Source organism: Solanum tuberosum, unplaced genomic scaffold (genome assembly GCF_000226075.1).
Source record: "Solanum tuberosum cultivar DM 1-3 516 R44 unplaced genomic scaffold, SolTub_3.0 scf00184, whole genome shotgun sequence".
Lineage (NCBI taxonomy): Eukaryota > Viridiplantae > Streptophyta > Magnoliopsida > Solanales > Solanaceae > Solanum > Solanum tuberosum.
This window is the reverse complement of record NW_006239109.1, coordinates 45,775-65,834: the sequence shown is the minus strand read 5'-3', so window position 1 is coordinate 65,834 and position 20,060 is coordinate 45,775. Positions and strand designations below refer to the sequence as shown.

The following is a 20,060-nucleotide window of genomic DNA, read 5'->3' as shown; positions in this document are numbered from 1 at the left end:
TAAAAAGTATATACTCCACTAGCCATTAATTTAATAATTAAGAATAAAAATCGAGATTAGTTTATTTGTTTTACAAATCATACCCTACTAGGTATAAAATCAGTAATTATTTATTAAAAATAAGATCAGCTTATTTGACGAACAAATTATGGCAATTAAATAGCTTTTCAGATAGTGAAATGCTTTATTGGGCTTAACCTGGACTTAAAATAGAGGCCCATAATTCTAGTTTAACAGCTGATAACATTTGCATTCCCTGTCCCATTTTGAGTTATATTTATTGTGAAATAAACATATTAAAGTGGTGGTTGAAGAGTAATCAGATAAAGAAGACATCAGGAATCAATGAATTTGAATTATAAAATGGTTTAAATGTTGTATATAAATGGAATGATTGAGAACACTTGAGAAGTCCAAAATGGAATGAGTGTCATGTAATGTGGTTGTTATCTAACGTATTTTTCCGTGGCTTCTTCCCTGTTATATTTCTTTTCGCGAATTGTTTTTCTATGCCTTTCCTTGAGCTGACGCAAACAACCTCTCTACCTTTCAAGGTTGGGGTAAGGTTGGGTACACATTCCCCTCTCCAAACGTTACTTGTGAGATTACGTTGGGTATGTTGTTGTTACATGAAATACAATAAAATTCAAGCTTCAAACACATGCATTAGAATATTTTTGACAGTGTCTACAATATCCTCCTCTCTGCACGAAGTGACAAACTTAACCCATACAAGAATGGGGAATTCACTCTTTTGCAATGGAACTGTGATTGCATATGCAGCAACAACAATCGATGCGGCTAGATGATGAGAAGAACAATTGAAAGATGAAATCTCCCCCTTTTCATATATCAGGTCCATGATATCCATGCAAGCTTCCAAGCTTAATTGCTTTCCAACTCTAGCAACTTCACTGAACTTAGTAAGTAGATCTTCGAAGAATCGGAAGGGGATGCTTAACATGCCGATCTCAAATTTCAATACCTGCATTAACACTAGCTCAGCTTCCAGAAAATCCTTTGTTGTAAAATGCTGCTCTTTAATGGTGATGTCAGCCAGAGACTTGAAGGATTTCACACTTGGGGAAGGAGAATCGTGTATTTTGCTTGAGATCCATATTGCAACAAGCGCAAATAGCTGCAAATTGCTTTCTCTCAGAGGCTGTAAGAGCCAGCTCTTAGCATCCTTAGTTCCTTCTCCGGTAAGAGCTGGGTAGAATCGATCGGTGAAAAGTGACAGTGCTGAGTATTTGACGATCGGAGAAACTTGAAGGTCTTGAGCTGATTGAATGAGGAATTCTACAAGTCGAGCTCGCAAACAAGAGCAAACCTCCTTCTTCATTCTCGATCCCTCTCTGTGCATAGAACCTGTTTTCTGAAATGCCTAAAAGAACCAAATGTTGAAGATATTCACCGCAACCAAATTTATCTATTTGTCCAGGTGATGTTGGAACCCAGCGCAAACAAAATCAGCAGAAGAACAATCTACCTAAATCATAGAGGAAATGAGTATGATTATCAAATTTGTGTAACAGGGATTCTTCTAAGGTTGAATCGATCGAAAAGTGCTACTAATCAATGTAATAGAGATAGTGTTGTTAAGGAGTAATAATGACACACACAGTTTACATATATGAAGGTTATAAAACGTTGATTGTTCAGAGTGGTTTTAAATATCGAATATTATAGTTACCGTGGTATTCATGCCAACTCAACTATTTTACTGAATACCTTAGGTATCAGGGGACTCTATCCTCTCGAAGTTAGATATTTGAAAAGAAGACGTCTAGTATTATTCATCTCTACCAAAATGGGAACTTTAGTTTCTATGATTTTTACCACTTCATTGTACTACATCATATAGGTGCGGGATTAGAACAAGCATTCTTACAGATCAGCAAGACGAACTGTACCCCTTGGTTCAGACTCGTTAAGTTCTATGAGCTTCTAGCGTTACATTTTAGATTGATACACTCAATGGATGCAGTTTAAGGCAAAAATATTGTCAACAGATCCAATACTAATCGACATAATTTGATTGACAATATTTCAGTGTACACGGAAGAGTTTGACAAACAAAGCAAGCACTCATCAGTAACCATCACATGAAGCCAAAAACAACCTGCAGACGTCGCGGAAGCATAGCTTTTGTCAGTTTCAAAGCTTGAATCGAGACATCTTTAAACATAACCAATCAAGCAAGCAAAAGCTTACAAACCAATCACCATAACACCACTTACCAGATGAAGTATGCATAGCCAGAAAACAAGAATTACCACAAAAAAGATCGACAACTACTGAAGAAATTTTGATCACCGGTACAAGACAGGAAAATTCCCAAAACGACAATATTATCACTACATCAAGCAAGACAGAAAGGAAGCAAAAGAATCCTTCCAAAACAACACACCGAAATGAGCAAAGTCAGTGTTTTTACTACCAAATCAAAAATTAAACCCAGTGTCTGATAAGAGTGAGTTTTCCAAGTCATAAAACATCAATCATGGCAACTCACAGGTATAGCCAGTGTCCATTGTTTGGGATTTGGTGGTGAACAAAATCTACAGAACCCCATCATTCAGAAAAGAGAAACATATGTAATTGTTATGTTTCAGTAACTGAAAGGATAATTCTATAGTAGTTGCCACAACCCTGACTGTGTATACAATAACCAGTTCATGCAGCATAACTGAAGTTCTAACTGTGTGTTACTCATAAATCAACTAAAGGACATGGCTGTTCGGTCCACTGGATCCATATAGAATGATGAACTAGGATTTACTTGTTAGACCAACTCACCAACAAAAGATGATAACAAAATTTGATGATTCATTCTCAAAGAAGCAAATATTACTGCTATAGCCTGTCTATGGTAAAGAATCCAAAATTACACCGTACAATTTAAGATAACAATTCAATACATGCTACTAACCAAAGCATGAAGAAAACAGCAAGATACAGTTCACAAACATCAGGCGTCATCTAATTAAATGAGCAACTTTGTATTGATAGTTATACCTACTCTCTAAGAATACAATTCTCCAAACACAATATTCAACTCACCACTGACAATGCAACTTTCCAAAGGTTTTTCAATTGCCTTCATATGATTTTCAAAGAAAATATTCAGTAAAAGTGACGCAAAGCATAAGTAAACTGAAGGACTTAATACAAAACCAACTAAAGGACATAAGCTGGTCATGAAACCAATAAATCAGGCATGCAGTTCAGACCTCAGAGTCATGCAGAAGAGCAAAAATAAAGTTGTGTTTACCCTATTAAAATGAGGATCAGTCATCTTTTTCTGATAAAGTTAGCTGATTTATTTATTCGATGTAGCTAAATAACTGCAGGCAATGGCCTCAAGGGGAGTATGACTAAAGTTTGGCCTTCAAGGACAACGCAAGAGGAACTGGTACGAAAAATAACTACAATAACCATCCTTGATCTCCATTCCTATTCAAAACTCCACACTAGAAAGACAAAGCTTGACATAATTATATTCTGATTACAAGAAGTCAACAAAAGTTTCTTAAATAGAACAGAAACAATTAAGTCAACATGGTATCACACAAATACTAATTTGTGGCCCCAAACCCAGAGTTTTAACTTACAACTCTGTTGTTGTGTCTTATGGCGAAGTGCAGAACTTCTAGGAGAGTACATCCACATCTAAACACCAATGAACAAAGTTTGGTGTAACTATTTATTAACCTAACATCTAGAGGTCGATACCTTGACTTCAACAATCTCTTGATCTAATAGAGAGTCAATTTATACTCTAGCTCTCAGCATAAACAAATCCATGCTCTAGTTCTCAACATGTTTCCTAAATGTCATACAAGTCAAATAAGCACTATTTTTTTTTTAGATAACCAAATCAGATAAGCACATTGAGAGAATGATATAGAAAGATTCAGACAGTTAGACTTATATGGCATTTAAACATTTACTGTAGCATATCAAGGCCTTGAAACACTTCCTGTTTCAATTAGGGGTGCAGCTTTGACTATTCAAGCCTGACTTTTCACCAATGTTCTTCATTTACCAGGTGAATCACACTATTGCTAACTTCCCCCCACATTCACCAAAAAATACAAGAATGATTCCTGATAAGGGCACGTCCCAAACACACCTGATTTAATATAAAAATGTACAAAGTTTAATTGGTAAAAGCCGTGGAACAAACAAGTTGTAAGACTAATGAACCTTTATGAGAGGTATTTTTTTTAGAAAGGTATCATAAATTTTTTATAAGAGAAGTTTAGTGAAGTTGATCCCAAAGCAAGCGGAGAGGTACTTGAGAGAATGGAGGGTAGGGGCCCCTAATCGAACTCGAGGAAGAAATGTGGATTCCCCTAATTAGCTGGAAACATCTTCTTTGAACTCAAAATCAATTTGACTTTCCATGATGCTATCCTGTAATTAATAACATGGGAGTGAATCAAAATCTGGACTTTTTTCTGTTTGAGAAAGGCAACGGTATGAATCAGAATCTGGACTTTTTTTGTGTTTGAGAAAGGTACGGACGATTAGAACATAGAATCAAAATTTTGACTTTCTATTAGCTTAATGTGCATATCCTAGTGTATAAGAGAAAGCAATAGTATGATTTATGCACACTTCTAGTTTCTTCGGTTCTTCTCAGTTCTCCATTCAAACGCCTAATGAGTCAAGAAGAATGTGTTAACGATATTGAATCTTTCGTACGGAGTAAATATATACAGAAAAACTTAGCAAAACATAAACTGGTAAACACATTCCAAAATCACCAACTTCTTGGATTATAACCTTCTCCTTTCTTTCTTTTTCAGAAGATAGCATGTAGAGTCCTCTCCCAGGAGAAGTGATAAGAACTCCACGTTGAAGGAGCATACCAAGCCCAAAAATAGCATCACTGGGATTGTACATAAGCAAAAACAAAAAGAAGGGAAACTCACGAACAAGGTCCAACCATGGAGGCTGAATCTGTAGTTGCATTAACTAGCATGCAAATTCAAGAATATATAAATGTAATAAAAGTCAAATAACTTCAATAGCAGAATGTTTGAGCATAAGATTGATCTCAGTCAACTCCTTTTTTTCTAATTATTTCTGGAACTGGAACTCCCACCAAAGCTCGACCACCTTCTGAATGTGCAAGCCACCAGATTCCTTCCTGTTGTAAGTCCTAGCCTGGCCTTAAAGGAATTTGACCTCCCAGTACTGCTTGATGCAATACTTACACCTCTTACTTGGCCAGCCACCTGTCTAATTTCATTGCCAACTTCAGCCACACCTCCATCACTGGCACTTGCATCAGGATTTTCAGGTTCAGGTGTATCCAAGTTCACAGCAACAGAACCCCTAGTTGTCCGCAACCAATCTGCACTTCCAGAAGTCACCAATCTACATTTCTTAACCTTTACTTTTACCAAATTTGGGCATCCACTAGCAAGCGCTTCCATACCCTGATCGGATACTGGGCAACTCTTTATACAAAGTTTTCTTAATGCAATACATTTCGCCGCTATGCACGATAGTTCTGGATCCCCAACAGTTTCACTTCCACACAGAGCTAATCTCTCCAAATTCAAGCAATTCGTAGCCAACTTCTCCAAACTAGCACATGTTGGATTCACACCTATTAAAACCAATTCTTGTAAATTAGGGCAATGTTTTGCCACAGCAATTAACCCATCATCACTTATCCTGTTAGTCTTCCACCCATCAATGTGGAGCTTCCTTAGAAGCTTACAGTTTTCAGCAACAGTCTTTAGACCATTATTAGTGCATTCAGGCGTTTTCACAAGGTGCAGAATTTCAAGAATGGAACATTTAGATATAGCAGCAAGACCAGTATCACTGACCTGAAGCCTCTCAAGATGAATTTCAACAAGTTCACTGACTTGTTCAGCAATCACTTCCAGAATCTTATCCCAATCTCCAGAACAACGGAAAAGCTTCAGCGTCCGCAAACTCTTCGATCCAATAATCAACGGTCCAAAACACTGACCATTGTAGAGTTCCTTAAGGCAAATAACTCTCAGAGAACCCCCTGCAACACCAGGACCAATGGGCTCAGCTGCAGCCCCATCTGTGATACCACGCAGCCGTTTCACGGACAACTCTTCCAGAGCCGAGCAGTTATTCAACACGGCGTTCATCCCTTTAGCTCCAAAAGCACAAGATCCACAAGATAGCTTCTTCAAACCCTTACAATTCTTCGCAAAAGATTCCATTCCAGTATCAGTAAGCTCCCGGCATGACCGGAGCTTCAAACGAGTTAGGTTCCGGCACCTTAAAGATATAAGCACCAACGCCTCGTCCCCAATACTCGCAGATCTACGGTCACATTTCAAAGCGAGTTTCGTTACCGAATCAAACCTAGAAAAAATCACAGGAACCACAGCGACAAGTTCCGATTGTGCATTAAGCGAGAGACGGTGACGATTCTGGCCTTCAACACGGAGCCAACGGCGGCAGACGAGGGAAGAACTTTTCCGGTCACCTGAGCTCAGGAAATGGAAAATGCAAGCTAAACACTCATCAGGAATATTAGAAGAATAATCAAACTCTCCGACCTCGAATACATCGATAACATCGTCGGAATCGTCAATTTCCTTCATGGAAGAAATCACCGGCGAAGATCTGAACTTTATACGGTTTTGAGCTCCGGCAACGGTGGAAGCTGACTGACCCATCCACCAGTAGAATATAATAAAGATAGGTCAGGGTCACTGTATCCAATTACTATTTCACCAGCCTTTTGTGTTCGTCTTTTTCGGATGAAGTTGCAATTTACAGGTGAGTTTAATAGCGGACCTGAAAATAAAATTAGTTCGGATTCAATTCTAATTTACTGGAAGTTTGTTAGGGATAGCAAATGTTAACATTTTAAAATTACTCTTCTCTCCGAAAATACATATAGTCTTTATTAAAAATATATTTCTTTCCTCTATTCATTTAATATAGCATAGTAATATTTAATATTAATTATTCTTTCTCCAAATTAATACTCAAGATTTAAAATTATGAATCAATGAGTATGAATATTATAGTAAATTAAGATATCTCTATTTCTTTTAATAACGATTAATCAACTAAATTACTAAAATTTACGAATATCTCTTGAGAGATGAAAAAGTGCGTGCCGTGTGGTCTACCTACATGTAAGTAGGCGTGCCGGTTGGGTTATTTGAGAGAGCGAGAATAGTGGGACATGCGGAAGGAACACGGTAAGAAAAGTAGATAGAAACATGCAAGTATTTCCTCCCCCACCCCACCAGTGTAGTAAAGGAAGTCACATGTGTATCGTGTCTATGCAATTGGATGTACCTGTATCTTCACTCTTCACATTCACCCTTCAACTTTCAAAATCACCTTTTTCCTATCCTCTTTTATTTTAAATTTACGAATATTATCAGTTAGCATGGTTAGTTGATTTTAGAGCTAGTTATTTATACGAATGATTCAAGATCGATGTCTTCTGAATGACTTTGTTGCACAGAATTTATTTTTGGAGTTTATATTTTTTTGTGTAGTTTGTAAGCTATTGCAGACTGAGACATTTAGCTAGTTCGCACAAAGTGCGCCTACTAGTCCGATTCTTAGTTGCCTTATTTGGAAAAAAGTTACGGATATAATTAGTGGCTTATTTTTTATTGTTTTAGAATAATCGTTAGTGTAAAAGTATTTTTGAATTATTTAGCTAATTGAAAAATATTGTTGAGCCAACCAAGTAATGATGGCAATATTTTTTTTAAGCCAAGAACATAATATATGAAAAATTTGGGGTTAGCACATGTTTGTATGTGTACGATTGTGTATTCTTTATATGGATATAATTATATTTCATACTTTAAATAAAACTAATGCAATATATTTTGAAAAAACTATGATCGGACACAAATTTTATTTTTTTTATCATACAAAAATGGGTTTGACCCATCCCCACTCCTCTTGCTCTTGTCATTTATTGAACAATCCAATCATTCTAAAGTTACAACTATTCATGGAAATTAAACAGTCTTATCTGTTCCTTTTATGTGTGGCAGAAGAAATTAGAGAACCAATTAATTCTTGCCTAGATGCAAAGCAAGAAGATGACTATTAAACTCCTAAAAATATAACAATAATGCTCCAATGGTGATATGATTCCGCAAAATTGGTAATCCTGTCTGTTGGTGTGGTACTATAACACTCATGCAAATCAGCTTATTATATACCTTTAGGGATCGTTTGGTTGGGAATAAGTTATCTCATGATTAGTTATCCTGGAATAACTTATCACATCACTATGATATAAATGGTGGGATAAGTTATCATGCATGATATACAATATTCATGCATGTGTGTTCAAGAAAATTATTTTAGGAATTCTATAATTTATTTATTTATTTTTATAGTTAAAGAAGTAACCTTTTTAATACTAATTAATTCTCAAAAAAAATAACTTAATAAATTATATTATATATTATAAGTTAAAATGAATCGAAAAAATTAAGTGTTATCAATTTTTTAAAAGTGGGGTGGTCCCTTAATTAAAGACCATCTTTGACTTAATGCTGATAAGATAAACAATAGAATTAATTGTGGATGCTTTGAATGCGTATGATGGCAAAGTTCTGGCAAATACTTTGAATGTATGGTATGTAAAATAAAATTATTTTATTTAATATAAATATGTGTCCATCGGAGGTTGGGGCAAGTGTAGAAACAATCGATTTTGAGATTATCATTTAAGTTATAGCTACTATATAGAACCAACTTCAAGAATACGCTATCGAAGATGCAAAAATTCACATATGAAGTTTGGTTCTAGCAATTGAATTCTGACAATTTTTATTTTTATCTAAAGTTTGGCTTGTTAGAATTTAGACATGAAATATTTTTATTTGAAATTTGACTTGTTGGATCAGACTTCTAACATGTATGTTTGAAGCTCCAACAAATATATTTGATGTTGAAAATATTTTTTTTAAAGTTTGAATTACCAATCTTTATTCATTCAATAATTTTATATATTTTAATAATTCCCACTTATATTTAAATTCAATTCGAAATCAAATCTACTTTCATTTTGCAATAATAGTAATTTTAATGCTAAAAATCATTAACCAACTATAAGTACAAAATTTGAAAAAAGTGGCTACGCCTTAAATTACTTTCTGGAACGTGGTATTGCGTTTTCAAAATTCAAATGTTTTAATTGCTTGAAAAAAGAGACCGCTAATAATCTTTTGAACTTAAATAATTTGGTACACTTTTTGTCTATCATTTTGACGATATATAATAGTAATAGCAAACGAGAATGTTGAAACATTTTTGAATTTTAAAAGTAGTACTCCATCCATTAAAATTTATTTAATCTACTTTTCTTTTAGTCTGTATCGCTTTTTAACAACTTTTTAATTTTAACTTTTCACATGAGATATTTAAGATGACAAGACTAAAAAACAATTTGATACATATATTAATTTAAGATTATCAGATTTAAATTTTTTATATCAAATTAAAATAAATCAAACAAATTAAAACGCGAAGCGTTCTGCTAAAATTCTAATCAAAATTAGGCCAACTTCGTTGTCTACGGAAGCAGAAATAACAATGACGATCGGAGCCACATTGTCATTAATTAATTGAATAAATGGAAAAGAGTTAACACAGCAATCAACATTAAACGTATCTGACCACTAGAACAAAATAACTCATGAGTCATAAGCCATAATTAATTAGGTTGCAGGTCCATTTATAAACTTTCAAGTAGCCATACAAATTGTGTTTCGTGTCTCACAAATATGCCTTTTTTTCGATAATTGAGAAAACATTCACGATAACATAACATAACTTATAGTATCTCTTATGTTTGGTTTAGATTCAAAATAATTTTGAATATATTTTTAACCGTTCAGACGGATGGTAGTAGAAATTATGAGAGGTAGAAATAGGCTAAAGAAGATTTGGAAAATTTTAGTTGGAGACATATGACTTAAATCGGATACTATGGAGGTCGAGAACTAATATTAAAAACTTATGATATAAATGAATGTCATCACACTTTCTGTGGAAGAGGCATGAGGTTAGCTTCTTCCTCTCCTACCCTCTTTGCCTTTTTAGTAGTATTATTTAGTTATTGTGTAGTTTCTTATTTTTCAATGAAGCATTACTATTTGTTGTTGCATTTTTTTGTAATTTCTTATTTTATTGTCTTTCTTTTTTTTTTACAATTCTGCGTAAGGTACTTTTTTCTTCTTATGACGACGAGGGTCTATCAGAAACAATCTTTTTACTTCACAAGGTAGCTAGAGGTAACGTCTACATACATTTCGCAACTAGCTGATACTCTTTTCTAACTAGAAGAGTTGCATCTAAGACTCAGAAGTAAAAGGAGGTGATATTGTGCCTTGTCTATATAGCTATAGCGTTAGCGTTGAATTAAATCTTGACCATTATCGTCATATTCGTAATAGTGCGAAAAGAAGGTCTGGCTCCAAGTTGCTCAAGAATAGTGACATTGAGTTTCTTTGCAAGTCACGTTAGTGCAGACGCATCGCATTATATTCAATAGAAATTACAATTTTTAGGCTTGATCTATCTCTATACTTTTAATAGTCAAGAAATATGCATGTTGAATACTTAAAGCTAGTAACTCATAAACTTCGCTCCCAGCTCACTTATCTCTTCGAATCGATCATTCTTTTCCTGCTCATTCTTTTCAAACCTCATTTATGAATTTATTATTGTTACTTTTGAATCATATATTCTTATAAATTTGTCAAAAATAAACTTTTTTTTTTTTGAAAAATTCACATGTCAGATTTGAGAGAGACCGTGATAAAATATTTAAAAGCTACTTACTTTTGACATTTTCAAGGTTTTAAAACAAAATTGAAGATATAAACATGATACTACTTTTCGCTAGTTGAATCTCATATCCAAGAGCACATGCAACGTATTTATTCTTTATGTCCAATCACAAAATAGACCATCTCAATTGGAAAAATAAAACTAATATAGTATATCACAAACATTGCATGTGCATGCACCTTCCTATGCCGATCAAAACACAAAACTGATAAGAGTTCAAACTTCAAAATATGATTGTCAAATGTGTAGATTGGTTAAATTTGAACGGATTAACCTATATCGAATTAGTAAATGAAGTGAAAATTGTATGGATTATTGAAGTTCAAAGTTATAAACAAATTGTATCGAATTTGTACTAAAATTATATTATAATTGTATGTTAGTGTTGTATGAAAACTATATTTCAAGTTTGTATGTTGTTGTAATTGTATTAAATTTGTATGAGTATCAGGTGAAAGTTGTATATAATGTTGTTGAAGCGTTATATTAAATCTTTAGCAACTAACATTAACTTTTACAAAAGTTTATATAGTTATATGTACATATTGCATGAACATGGTGAATACACAAGGAACAAATATATTTTATACATGACTTTTATAATTTATTGATACAAATTATATTTGTTAATACATTTGATAAAATTGTATTTGTTGATACAACCTCTCTCCTCTTTCTCTCTCCCAAATCTCGCTCACCTTGATCCTCCCTTTTTTAATATTGCTTGCATCTCTTCTTCTTCCCGCATGTAATTACTTGTAGCTTTGAATATCTAATCAAGCTTAAATTTAGTTCTCCTCTTTAGTGTGATTGATTAAAATTTTGAAAATAGAAGTATCGAGGGGTTCAAAATTTAAATTTGAAGTATTTTGGAGTAGATTTGAGTTAAATTTCAGAAAAGGCACAAGGAAAAGACGAATTCAAATTTCGAATAATAGCGTATATGCATATATAAACATCTCTTATACACTATTATACACTTCTATACACCTATATACATAATGTAACTCTGGTATAAAAGTTGTTCAAAACAAGTTCAAATCTCAATTAAATGAATTCAAATTTTGTAACCAACCTCGTTTCTAACATGTCTAAACAATAATCACTCCAAAATTTCTCACAAAATCAAATTTAAATCCACTCATTTAAGCTTGTTCAACAAATGATGATACTTTAAAAATCTAATTTTCACCACTCAAATGAATTTGATTTGTTGAACTTACATTTGAATCGCCATATTGATTTGGAGATAGGATTAGAAATTTCAAAGAAAATGAATAGTAGTAATTTACTTATGTGTAATTCTCCCAAAATAGAATGGAGGGGGTAGCAATTATCACAAATCCATGGACCTATTTTGTAGACAAAATTAAAGTTTATACCCCAAAAGAGTCAAAACAGAATCCAAGAGGGCATAAGTCAAAAACTACTGATCACTCAAAAAACGCTTAACAATGGCTGCTCCGTTACTCCTCAGAGGTCTGCCAATCCTCCGGCTCCGCTTCTGTTATCAGCGGCTGCCGAATCCTAGCTTTGTTCTACTTTCTCCGAGGCTGTTTTCAGCTGCTTCCGAATCGGCTCAGCCCTTCGACGACGCGGCGTCCGATGGGGACCAGACCACCGCCGTGCTAAGCGCCAAAGACCCGCCCAATTACCCGAGATGGACTGACCCGGACTATCGAAAATGGAAAGACCAGGAAACTCAGATACTCAAAGATATCGAGCCCGTTATTTTCCTGACCAAGGAAATTATCCACTCCGATAGGTCCGCTTTCTTCTTTACTAATTTGCAATTTTCATATTTGGGCGTTTCTAAATTTGATGTGAATACCATTTTTAACCACAATGCTACGTAATTTGATTTTTCAGTAACATATAATGAACTCATTAGTTATCTAATACTAGGAATGATTTGTTCATCCTATTAGCTTATCAGGCTATTTAGTTCGTAATTGTTCATTTGAGCTTATTATGAGTTGAATTGTGACTTCAATGCTTGCTTTGTGTTTGTGGAAATGGAAATGCATAATGTTTAGTTGAATATGTGAGGCAAGTGCGTGACTTAATTCACTTACCAATGGAATTTATGAGCCAAGTAAGGGAGATTGAACTATTGGTGAAGACAATGAGAGGCACTTTCCTATTGAAGGGGAAAAAGTACACTGATGGCTCAATGAAATTGGTAGTTTAAAGCTGAATTATACCAAAAGGCCCCTAAACTTATTTTGTAAAATTCATATACTAATGAGACACAAAAGATGCGCTTGAGAATTTCATCTGGTGATAAGAGTGTTAGGTGCATGTCACGAACACTTTCGTATATAAAAGCATGGTATTTTAGTGGAGAAGGGTAGAATGACGGGGCTATTATACATCGAGTTTCAAACAATTGCGGCACTTGCTCTGTGAAATTTCTCGATTAGGAAAGATGAGACAAAATAAATTTATTTTTTGTTGTAAGAACCAAACATGCGAAAGTGAAATAGCTAATTCAAAGAAATGGAGTTGAAATTAGAAGTGAAATCGTCAAAAACATGAAAAAAGAAATGGTTGTACATAGAGAAGGAAACATAAAATTGAAGAGGAAGGTAAATAAACTATTTTATTGCAAGAACAACAACATACCCAATATAATTCCACGAAGTGGAGTATGCAGAGAGTAGAGTATACACAGGCCTTGCTTCTACCTCAGGTAGAGAGGCTGTTTTTGATCGACCCTTGGATCAAGAGAAAAAGTCTAAAACAATCCAGAAAACGAAGTAACAGATGTACAAGAAATAACATAATATGATATTCAAAAGGACAAGACAACAAATAATTAAATACACTATTTGATGAATGAGGGAAAAAATTTACCATTATTTACTCATGCATCTATATTATTTGGTGTTTTACCTTTTCATTTTGGTCCAAAATAAGTGGTATTTTACATAATCAAGAAGGAATTAATTTGATTTTTTTCCAATTTACTCTTATTTACACATTTCAATTCAAAGAAATCTTTTTTAATAACAATTTTTTGGAAGTACCTTAAATAGGTACTCCTATTTCTTCAAAGGCATTTGTATGCACGTACTATTATGAGATATTGCTTTCACAAGATATGTGCACATAATATTATGTCATACACCTCAAATCTCTATGCTCTTTGTACTTATCAACTTAGGAAGATGCAAATTTAAGAGTAAGTAGTTTCTGGGAGTGTGTCAAAGTCCAAAACAACAAATAATATGGACCGGAGGGAGTACTTAGTCCTATGAACTTAGAAGAATTTAGACTAAATTACCCTTAATAAGATTTTAATCTTTCTAAGTATAAAGAGCATAAGAATTTGAGGTGTACGGAACACTATGATGACATCTTTCTAAGTAAAAGTAATATGAAATAATATTATGTGCATATCAAATGCCTTTGAAGCAATAGTGATAGTACTATTTAATGTACTCATAGGAAATTGTAATTGAGAAAAACTTGTTCACAATGTGTGAATTTTGAAGAAAAGAACTTAATGCCTTCTTGATTATGTAAAACACCACTTATTTTAGATCAATATGAAAAGGTACAAAAACCAAATAGTGTATGGATTGGAAGGAATAGTTTCTTAAGAGATGTGGTGCCAATGGCAGAAACACCAAATGATATGGACCGGAGAGAGCATGTTATATATAATATTGTATTTCTGGGGCCTCTAATATTTGGGAGCCTAAGACAATGACTTTATTTGCCTTAACCTTGAGTCGCCCCTGAAAAAGTATTATCCTTCGAGTCTTTGATTATTAAAACATACAAGTCAAAATGCAACTGATCTGTAAATAGGAGGGTGGTATGTGGATAGAAGAAAAAGCAGCAAAGGAGGAAGAGCTTAAGTATATGTAAATTCCAACTTGAGGTGCCTAAGCTTGGGTTAGCCAGTAAGATGTTCTAAACCAAAGATTCGTAGAAGCTTAGATAAATATACCTATAATTCTTGCCCTGTTTAATTGGAAAGATAATGTGGAGTTGCTGGCTTCTAATCTTCCATAAACAATGGTGAGACAATAAGGAATCAACTTTTTTTTTTTGGTTGAAATGATGATTAGGAATCAACTACTTAACTTGCATAGTTTTTTTCTTGATTAAAAAAATGATTCAACTGCTTAACATTTTTTTTTTTTAAAAAAAGAATCAACTACTTACTACTCTGTTCTGCTGCTAGCAATTAGAGGGAAACAACTTGAAGGGAGTTTTACTACCAATCACAAGTTTCATGTTGGACACAGTATTCATATAGGAACTTCTGATCAAAGAGTTCTCTATCAACTGCCATCTACTTTAGATATCCTTATGGAAATCTTTTTTAAATAAGAACATTGAATATCTTCCCACAAATAAGTGAATTAGACCAGATTCCTTGGTCCAGAATAAGAAGTGGTCGGTTAATTTCATAAATTTCATCGTAAATGTGAAATACTTTTTATATTTGAGAGAATGTAATGTAATTTTCAAATGTTAACTCTATACTTATTTTAATTGTTAAATGGGTTCTCATGCTTCTTCTTTGTACTTGAAAAGATTGTATGTTAACAAGCGTATATCTCAAGAATCTAGACACCATCTTTTCAAAACAAAAGGACGAGTATAATTTCAGATGGCAGTATTTTACCTTTCTAAATAATTACACCTCGAGAACTGAATGAGAGAACCACACAATCAGATTGTTCCAATTACCAATTTACCATTCTCAAGACATAATAGAACAACTCCTTATTCTTTTCTTTTTTTATAAAAAACACAAGCATCTAATCCAAACACAAGAAAAAAATTAAATGTATCTGATTGCAACCATTAACAATCTTTTTGTTCAAAACTGGCGTAAAAAAGTTTATATTTTGAACGCATGCATCCTACGTCATATCTGGTAACTCGTGCTTATAATCTATAGTCCCATTTCTTCCAGATGACAAACTAATGTAATTATGTCTCTTGATTCTAGCTGAATGGATAGTGTCTGTGCAATTTCGGCTAATTATCAGAATAAGTTATTTTTCAGCCAACAGTTCTGATAAAAAAAAATGATGTTTCAGCCCCACAACAGACATATTGTATAGGATCTTTGTTCAAGATTTGGAAGGGGTAAATGAAACATAGGGGCTCAAGTAAGGACATAATTGGCCTCAAGTCCCACATATATTGAGGCATAAACTTGCCATTCATCTCATGCCTGTCTCAATGTGTTTTGCCTCTGTCTTAAAATTTCAAACCCAACAAATTCAGAATTAAGGTACATATGTCTATATGTATTGGGAAATGTGGGACCTATATGCTGTATCCCACTAAGAAAAACTTTAAGCATGGTTAACATGTCTGAAGTCACCTTTATACCTAAGGGTGTGGCCTAGTGATCCATGAAATGAGTTGAAAACCATGAGGTCATAAGGTTCAATTCAGGTAGTAAAAACACTAAGTGGTGTCTTCCCATTTTCCCAAACCGTGGTGAATTGAGTTGCCTTGTACATCTTTATTAAAAAAAAAGAGTTACCCCATACATGTGTTGGTGGGAGGTAGCAGGTATTCTATGCATTTAGTCGAGGTGCTCAAGTTGTCCCAGACACCACAGTATAAAAAAATTGTGAAGTCCCCGAGTCATGATAGGTTTGAAACTCACCAAGCCCTGATAAGGTGCCCTTACTCCTTATTTGATAGGACCTCTAGGTGGATAATAGAACATCCTTTTACTCCTATCATTTCATCTTTCTGTGATTTAATTGTGACATTTTCACAAAATAAGAATGATCTTTACCAGACTTAAAAGTTCTTTCTTTGACCACAGCTTCTCTCGCTGTGCAAGTGTGACATAAGATATTTTCTAAGCTTCAGCTTTTCCCTACCAACTTACCATATACTTCAGGTCCTTTCAATCAATTTCATATTAGATCTGAATTGAGCTATAGGATTATCATTGTTATGTCTTACTTGAGTTTCTCATTCAAGAAATTGTTTCGCTACATGGATCCAACTGATGATTCAATGTATGCGGGTTTGTTAACGTTTTAGGGTACTTTGAAGAATCTGCATGAAACTATGAAAGAACTATGTCTGTTATAACACCTGTGTGACACGGACATGTCAAGGAAAATAAAGGATCTATGTAGCAACTCTTTCCATAAGGAAAATTAGTATTCACAAGGAAATGAACAAACCGAGATTCTTAGATTTGTCCTGTGGCGTGCAAGGATATTTAGATGTTATAGTTGCTAGATCATCATGTGTCTATGTATGGGAGATATGACTCAAAAGAAGATCAAAAGTACATGAGTTTTGATTTAACAGAATGATTTCTATAGAGTGGCTTATTTATTTTGCAGTTTCTTGTTAACTTCAAGAACCATGAGTTATGTGAGAAAATTTCTTTTCCTGATGTTATTCACTTAATTTACAAAACCTGCTAGAGGAGAAGATTGCAAATTTTATACTGGATAGAAGATAAGTAATTATCACATGAATAACTAATACCCCACATAACACTAACCAACAACAAAGCAGCTGCTAATGGTTAAATAAGTCTTCAGACTTAATGTGGAAGAGTAAAATTTTCAAGAATATTATTTTAATTATCACTCTTTAGTCGTTATCAATTTCCTCTTTCGGTAGTCACTACTACAGTAAGTGCTATCTAGCTTGCTTGCTTCATATCACTGCCACTATTATACACTTCAATTGAGTTTCAGTTCAAGATACAAGAGTTGAACTGATTCATTAAAAACATATGCAAATAGGATCTTCATTTGTTCATATTTCATTTGATTTGTTATCCTCCTGGACTAGATGTATTTGTGTTTTGTTATGTTTCATCTAAACCTTGGTTTCGGGTGATCTACCTAACATGTTGTTTCTGTAGTTAGTGTCAAGTTGAAGATAGAACACGATCTTCTCTTCAAAAATAGAAATATCATTGTTATGGAACAGGTTGGTATTGCCTGAAAATTTTCAGTCAAAGTTGCTTTATTTAAAATGACTAGAAATTCACTCTAAAGTTACATAGGTATGGGCTTCTTTTCTTTTGTCTGTGTCTTGTAGGAAATTTGGCGCTTAATCTTCTACTACAAGAGTACTTCGCCTGTATCTTTCTTGTCTGCAAAGGCTTCATCCTAGTGCTAAATCTTATCCTTTTTCTACGTTACCAGGTATATGGATGGAGAACGTCTGACAGCAGAAGATGAGAAAATAGTGGTAGACAAGCTTCTTGCTTATCATCCCCATTCTGAAGATAAAATTGGATGTGGCCTCGACTCAATTATGGTTGGTCATATAGTTTGATTAATACTCTTGTTGTTTGATTCCTATTAATAACTTTTACTTAAATTTCTTTCCAACTGACTGAAAAATGTTGGTAGAGATGGACTTTTTCTTTTGGTTTGTTAGTTTAGCCTTTTATCACCGTGCTGCATTACAAATTATGTTAAATCTCAAACTACATTGAGCGCTCACTCAGTCTGGTGAATAGCATATGACAAGGCAAATCTGAACTATGGTTCTACAGAAGTGGAAGAGTGTCTTTCCTTGTGAATAACAGCCTTCCCTTTTATTCATAGTAGAAAGCCATCGCAAAACTATACTATACTACACTTCATAGAAAAGGAACCATGTGAAGCGTTCCTGAGTATGACAACTTATTTTACATTGTGTGGATTATTTTGAATTTTTGATGGAAAAATGTTCATCTATCTGTGATCATTATACTACTTCATGCTAAGCTGTTTGCTGATGTAAGAGTCAGGTTCTTAGCCGAAGTATACTTATGTGGCTGGTGATTAAATTGTTTGTTATTGAGTTGACTAATAGCCTCTATTTTGTAGGTTGATCGGCATCCCCAGTTCAAACGATCCAGGTGTCTCTTTGTCGTAAGATTGGACGGTGGATGGATAGACTTTTCCTATCAGAAGTGTCTTAGGCAGTACATTCGAGATAAGTACCCTTCTTATGCTGAAAAATTCATAAAAGAACACTTCAAACGGGGTAGTTGAGTTTCATTTCAAACAACCTCTCCTCACATAAATACTAAAGTTGGAAGCTGTTGGCCTGTAAGAGCCCTCATGGTGGGTCTTTCTCAATGAAGGAACAAGAAAATGACAGGAACTTATGAATGTTTGGTGTGTGGCTAAAGGTGTTTATGGATTAAATGACCAACAAATGACTTTCTGATACCTTTAGTCAATGTAGTAGATATTAGTTGACCAGAGCATTTCTAGTTTTATTTGGTGGGAGAATAAAGTTGATGGAAATAAAAAAAAAATGTACACTTCCATAGTAATTAGTTGGCTTTGCTTGTAATGTTGACTATCACTCTTTTTTGGTGAATCACTGTCTCTATCTTCTTTAATTTCTGAAGGCACATTACCTGGCATAGCGGCTTGCACAAAGTAAAACTTGCATGCTGATGACTGCATTTATCTTTGAGTAAAGATAAAATTTACTTCGCCAAGTAATGAAGGTGGTATAGCAAGTGTTTGTGCTGGTGGTAGGTAGTAGGTACTCGATAAAATAGTCAAAGTGCTTACGAAAAGCAAGTTTGTATACTTGGAGGAATAGTCAAACATGCATTATGTTTCTCAGATTCAATCATGCAAGGAAGTGTCATGATTGCCACTGAACTCATGCTCACTTGTACATCTCCAAAAATTTCAAAATAAAAATAAAGGTAGTATGCCTTTTACACTTTTTGACTGTAGGATCATGTCATGTGCATCAATTTTGGATTGGGAAAAATAATAATATCACTTTTATCAGTTTCATAAATATGAATTGTGTTTGTGTGAAAATTAAGAAAACTAGTTACGGCGCTGTTTGTCAGTACATAGTGATGGTCGAGGTAGAATTCGAGTAAGTCAAAGTTGTCCCAGCTTTGCATGTTACTAGTTCGTTCTTTTGGTCACTTTGGCTTGCCAAAAATCGTCTGTCTATCCTTTTTTTTAAAAATAAAATAATGGTGGTGTTCGATTCATCTATTATATACTTCGATTGTTCTATTGAATTATGATTCTTCTCTTAGTTTTCTTAATGGTTCGATTTAGTTTGCCCATATTTTGACCATCCTACAAAATTATTATTTGTCCATTTTCTAAAAACGATGATGTTTGGTTCAACAGTTGCATATTTCACTGTTAACGAACGCTTAGACAGAGGTTAATGACTTTACCTTTTTGCCTCATTGCATAGCTCCTAAGTTTCTGCCC

General features: G+C 34.1%; 3 protein-coding genes across 3 annotated transcripts; 1 reads left to right on the top strand and 2 right to left on the bottom strand.

Annotated features, from left to right (window-relative positions):
* Nucleotides 1-399: 399 nt before the first annotated feature.
* LOC102591029 (cyclin-J18) lies at nucleotides 400-3,862 on the bottom strand. Its single transcript, XM_015312062.1, has one exon. The coding sequence runs from the start codon at nucleotides 1,361-1,363 to the stop codon at nucleotides 647-649; it is 717 nt and encodes a 238-aa protein (XP_015167548.1). The 5' UTR covers nucleotides 1,364-3,862; the 3' UTR covers nucleotides 400-646.
* Nucleotides 3,863-4,752: 890 nt separating this feature from the next.
* On the bottom strand, nucleotides 4,753-6,869 carry LOC102585400 (F-box protein At1g47056-like). The gene has a single exon (XM_006354783.2). The coding sequence runs from the start codon at nucleotides 6,681-6,683 to the stop codon at nucleotides 5,085-5,087; it is 1,599 nt and encodes a 532-aa protein (XP_006354845.1). The 5' UTR covers nucleotides 6,684-6,869; the 3' UTR covers nucleotides 4,753-5,084.
* Nucleotides 6,870-12,248: 5,379 nt separating this feature from the next.
* LOC102585068 (protein DCL, chloroplastic) lies at nucleotides 12,249-19,231 on the top strand. Its single transcript, XM_006354782.2, has 3 exons — nucleotides 12,249-12,613; nucleotides 18,012-18,126; nucleotides 18,684-19,231. The coding sequence occupies exons 1-3, from the start codon at nucleotides 12,303-12,305 to the stop codon at nucleotides 18,849-18,851; spliced, it is 594 nt and encodes a 197-aa protein (XP_006354844.1). The 5' UTR covers nucleotides 12,249-12,302; the 3' UTR covers nucleotides 18,852-19,231.
* The last annotated feature ends 829 nt before the right edge of the window (nucleotides 19,232-20,060 follow it).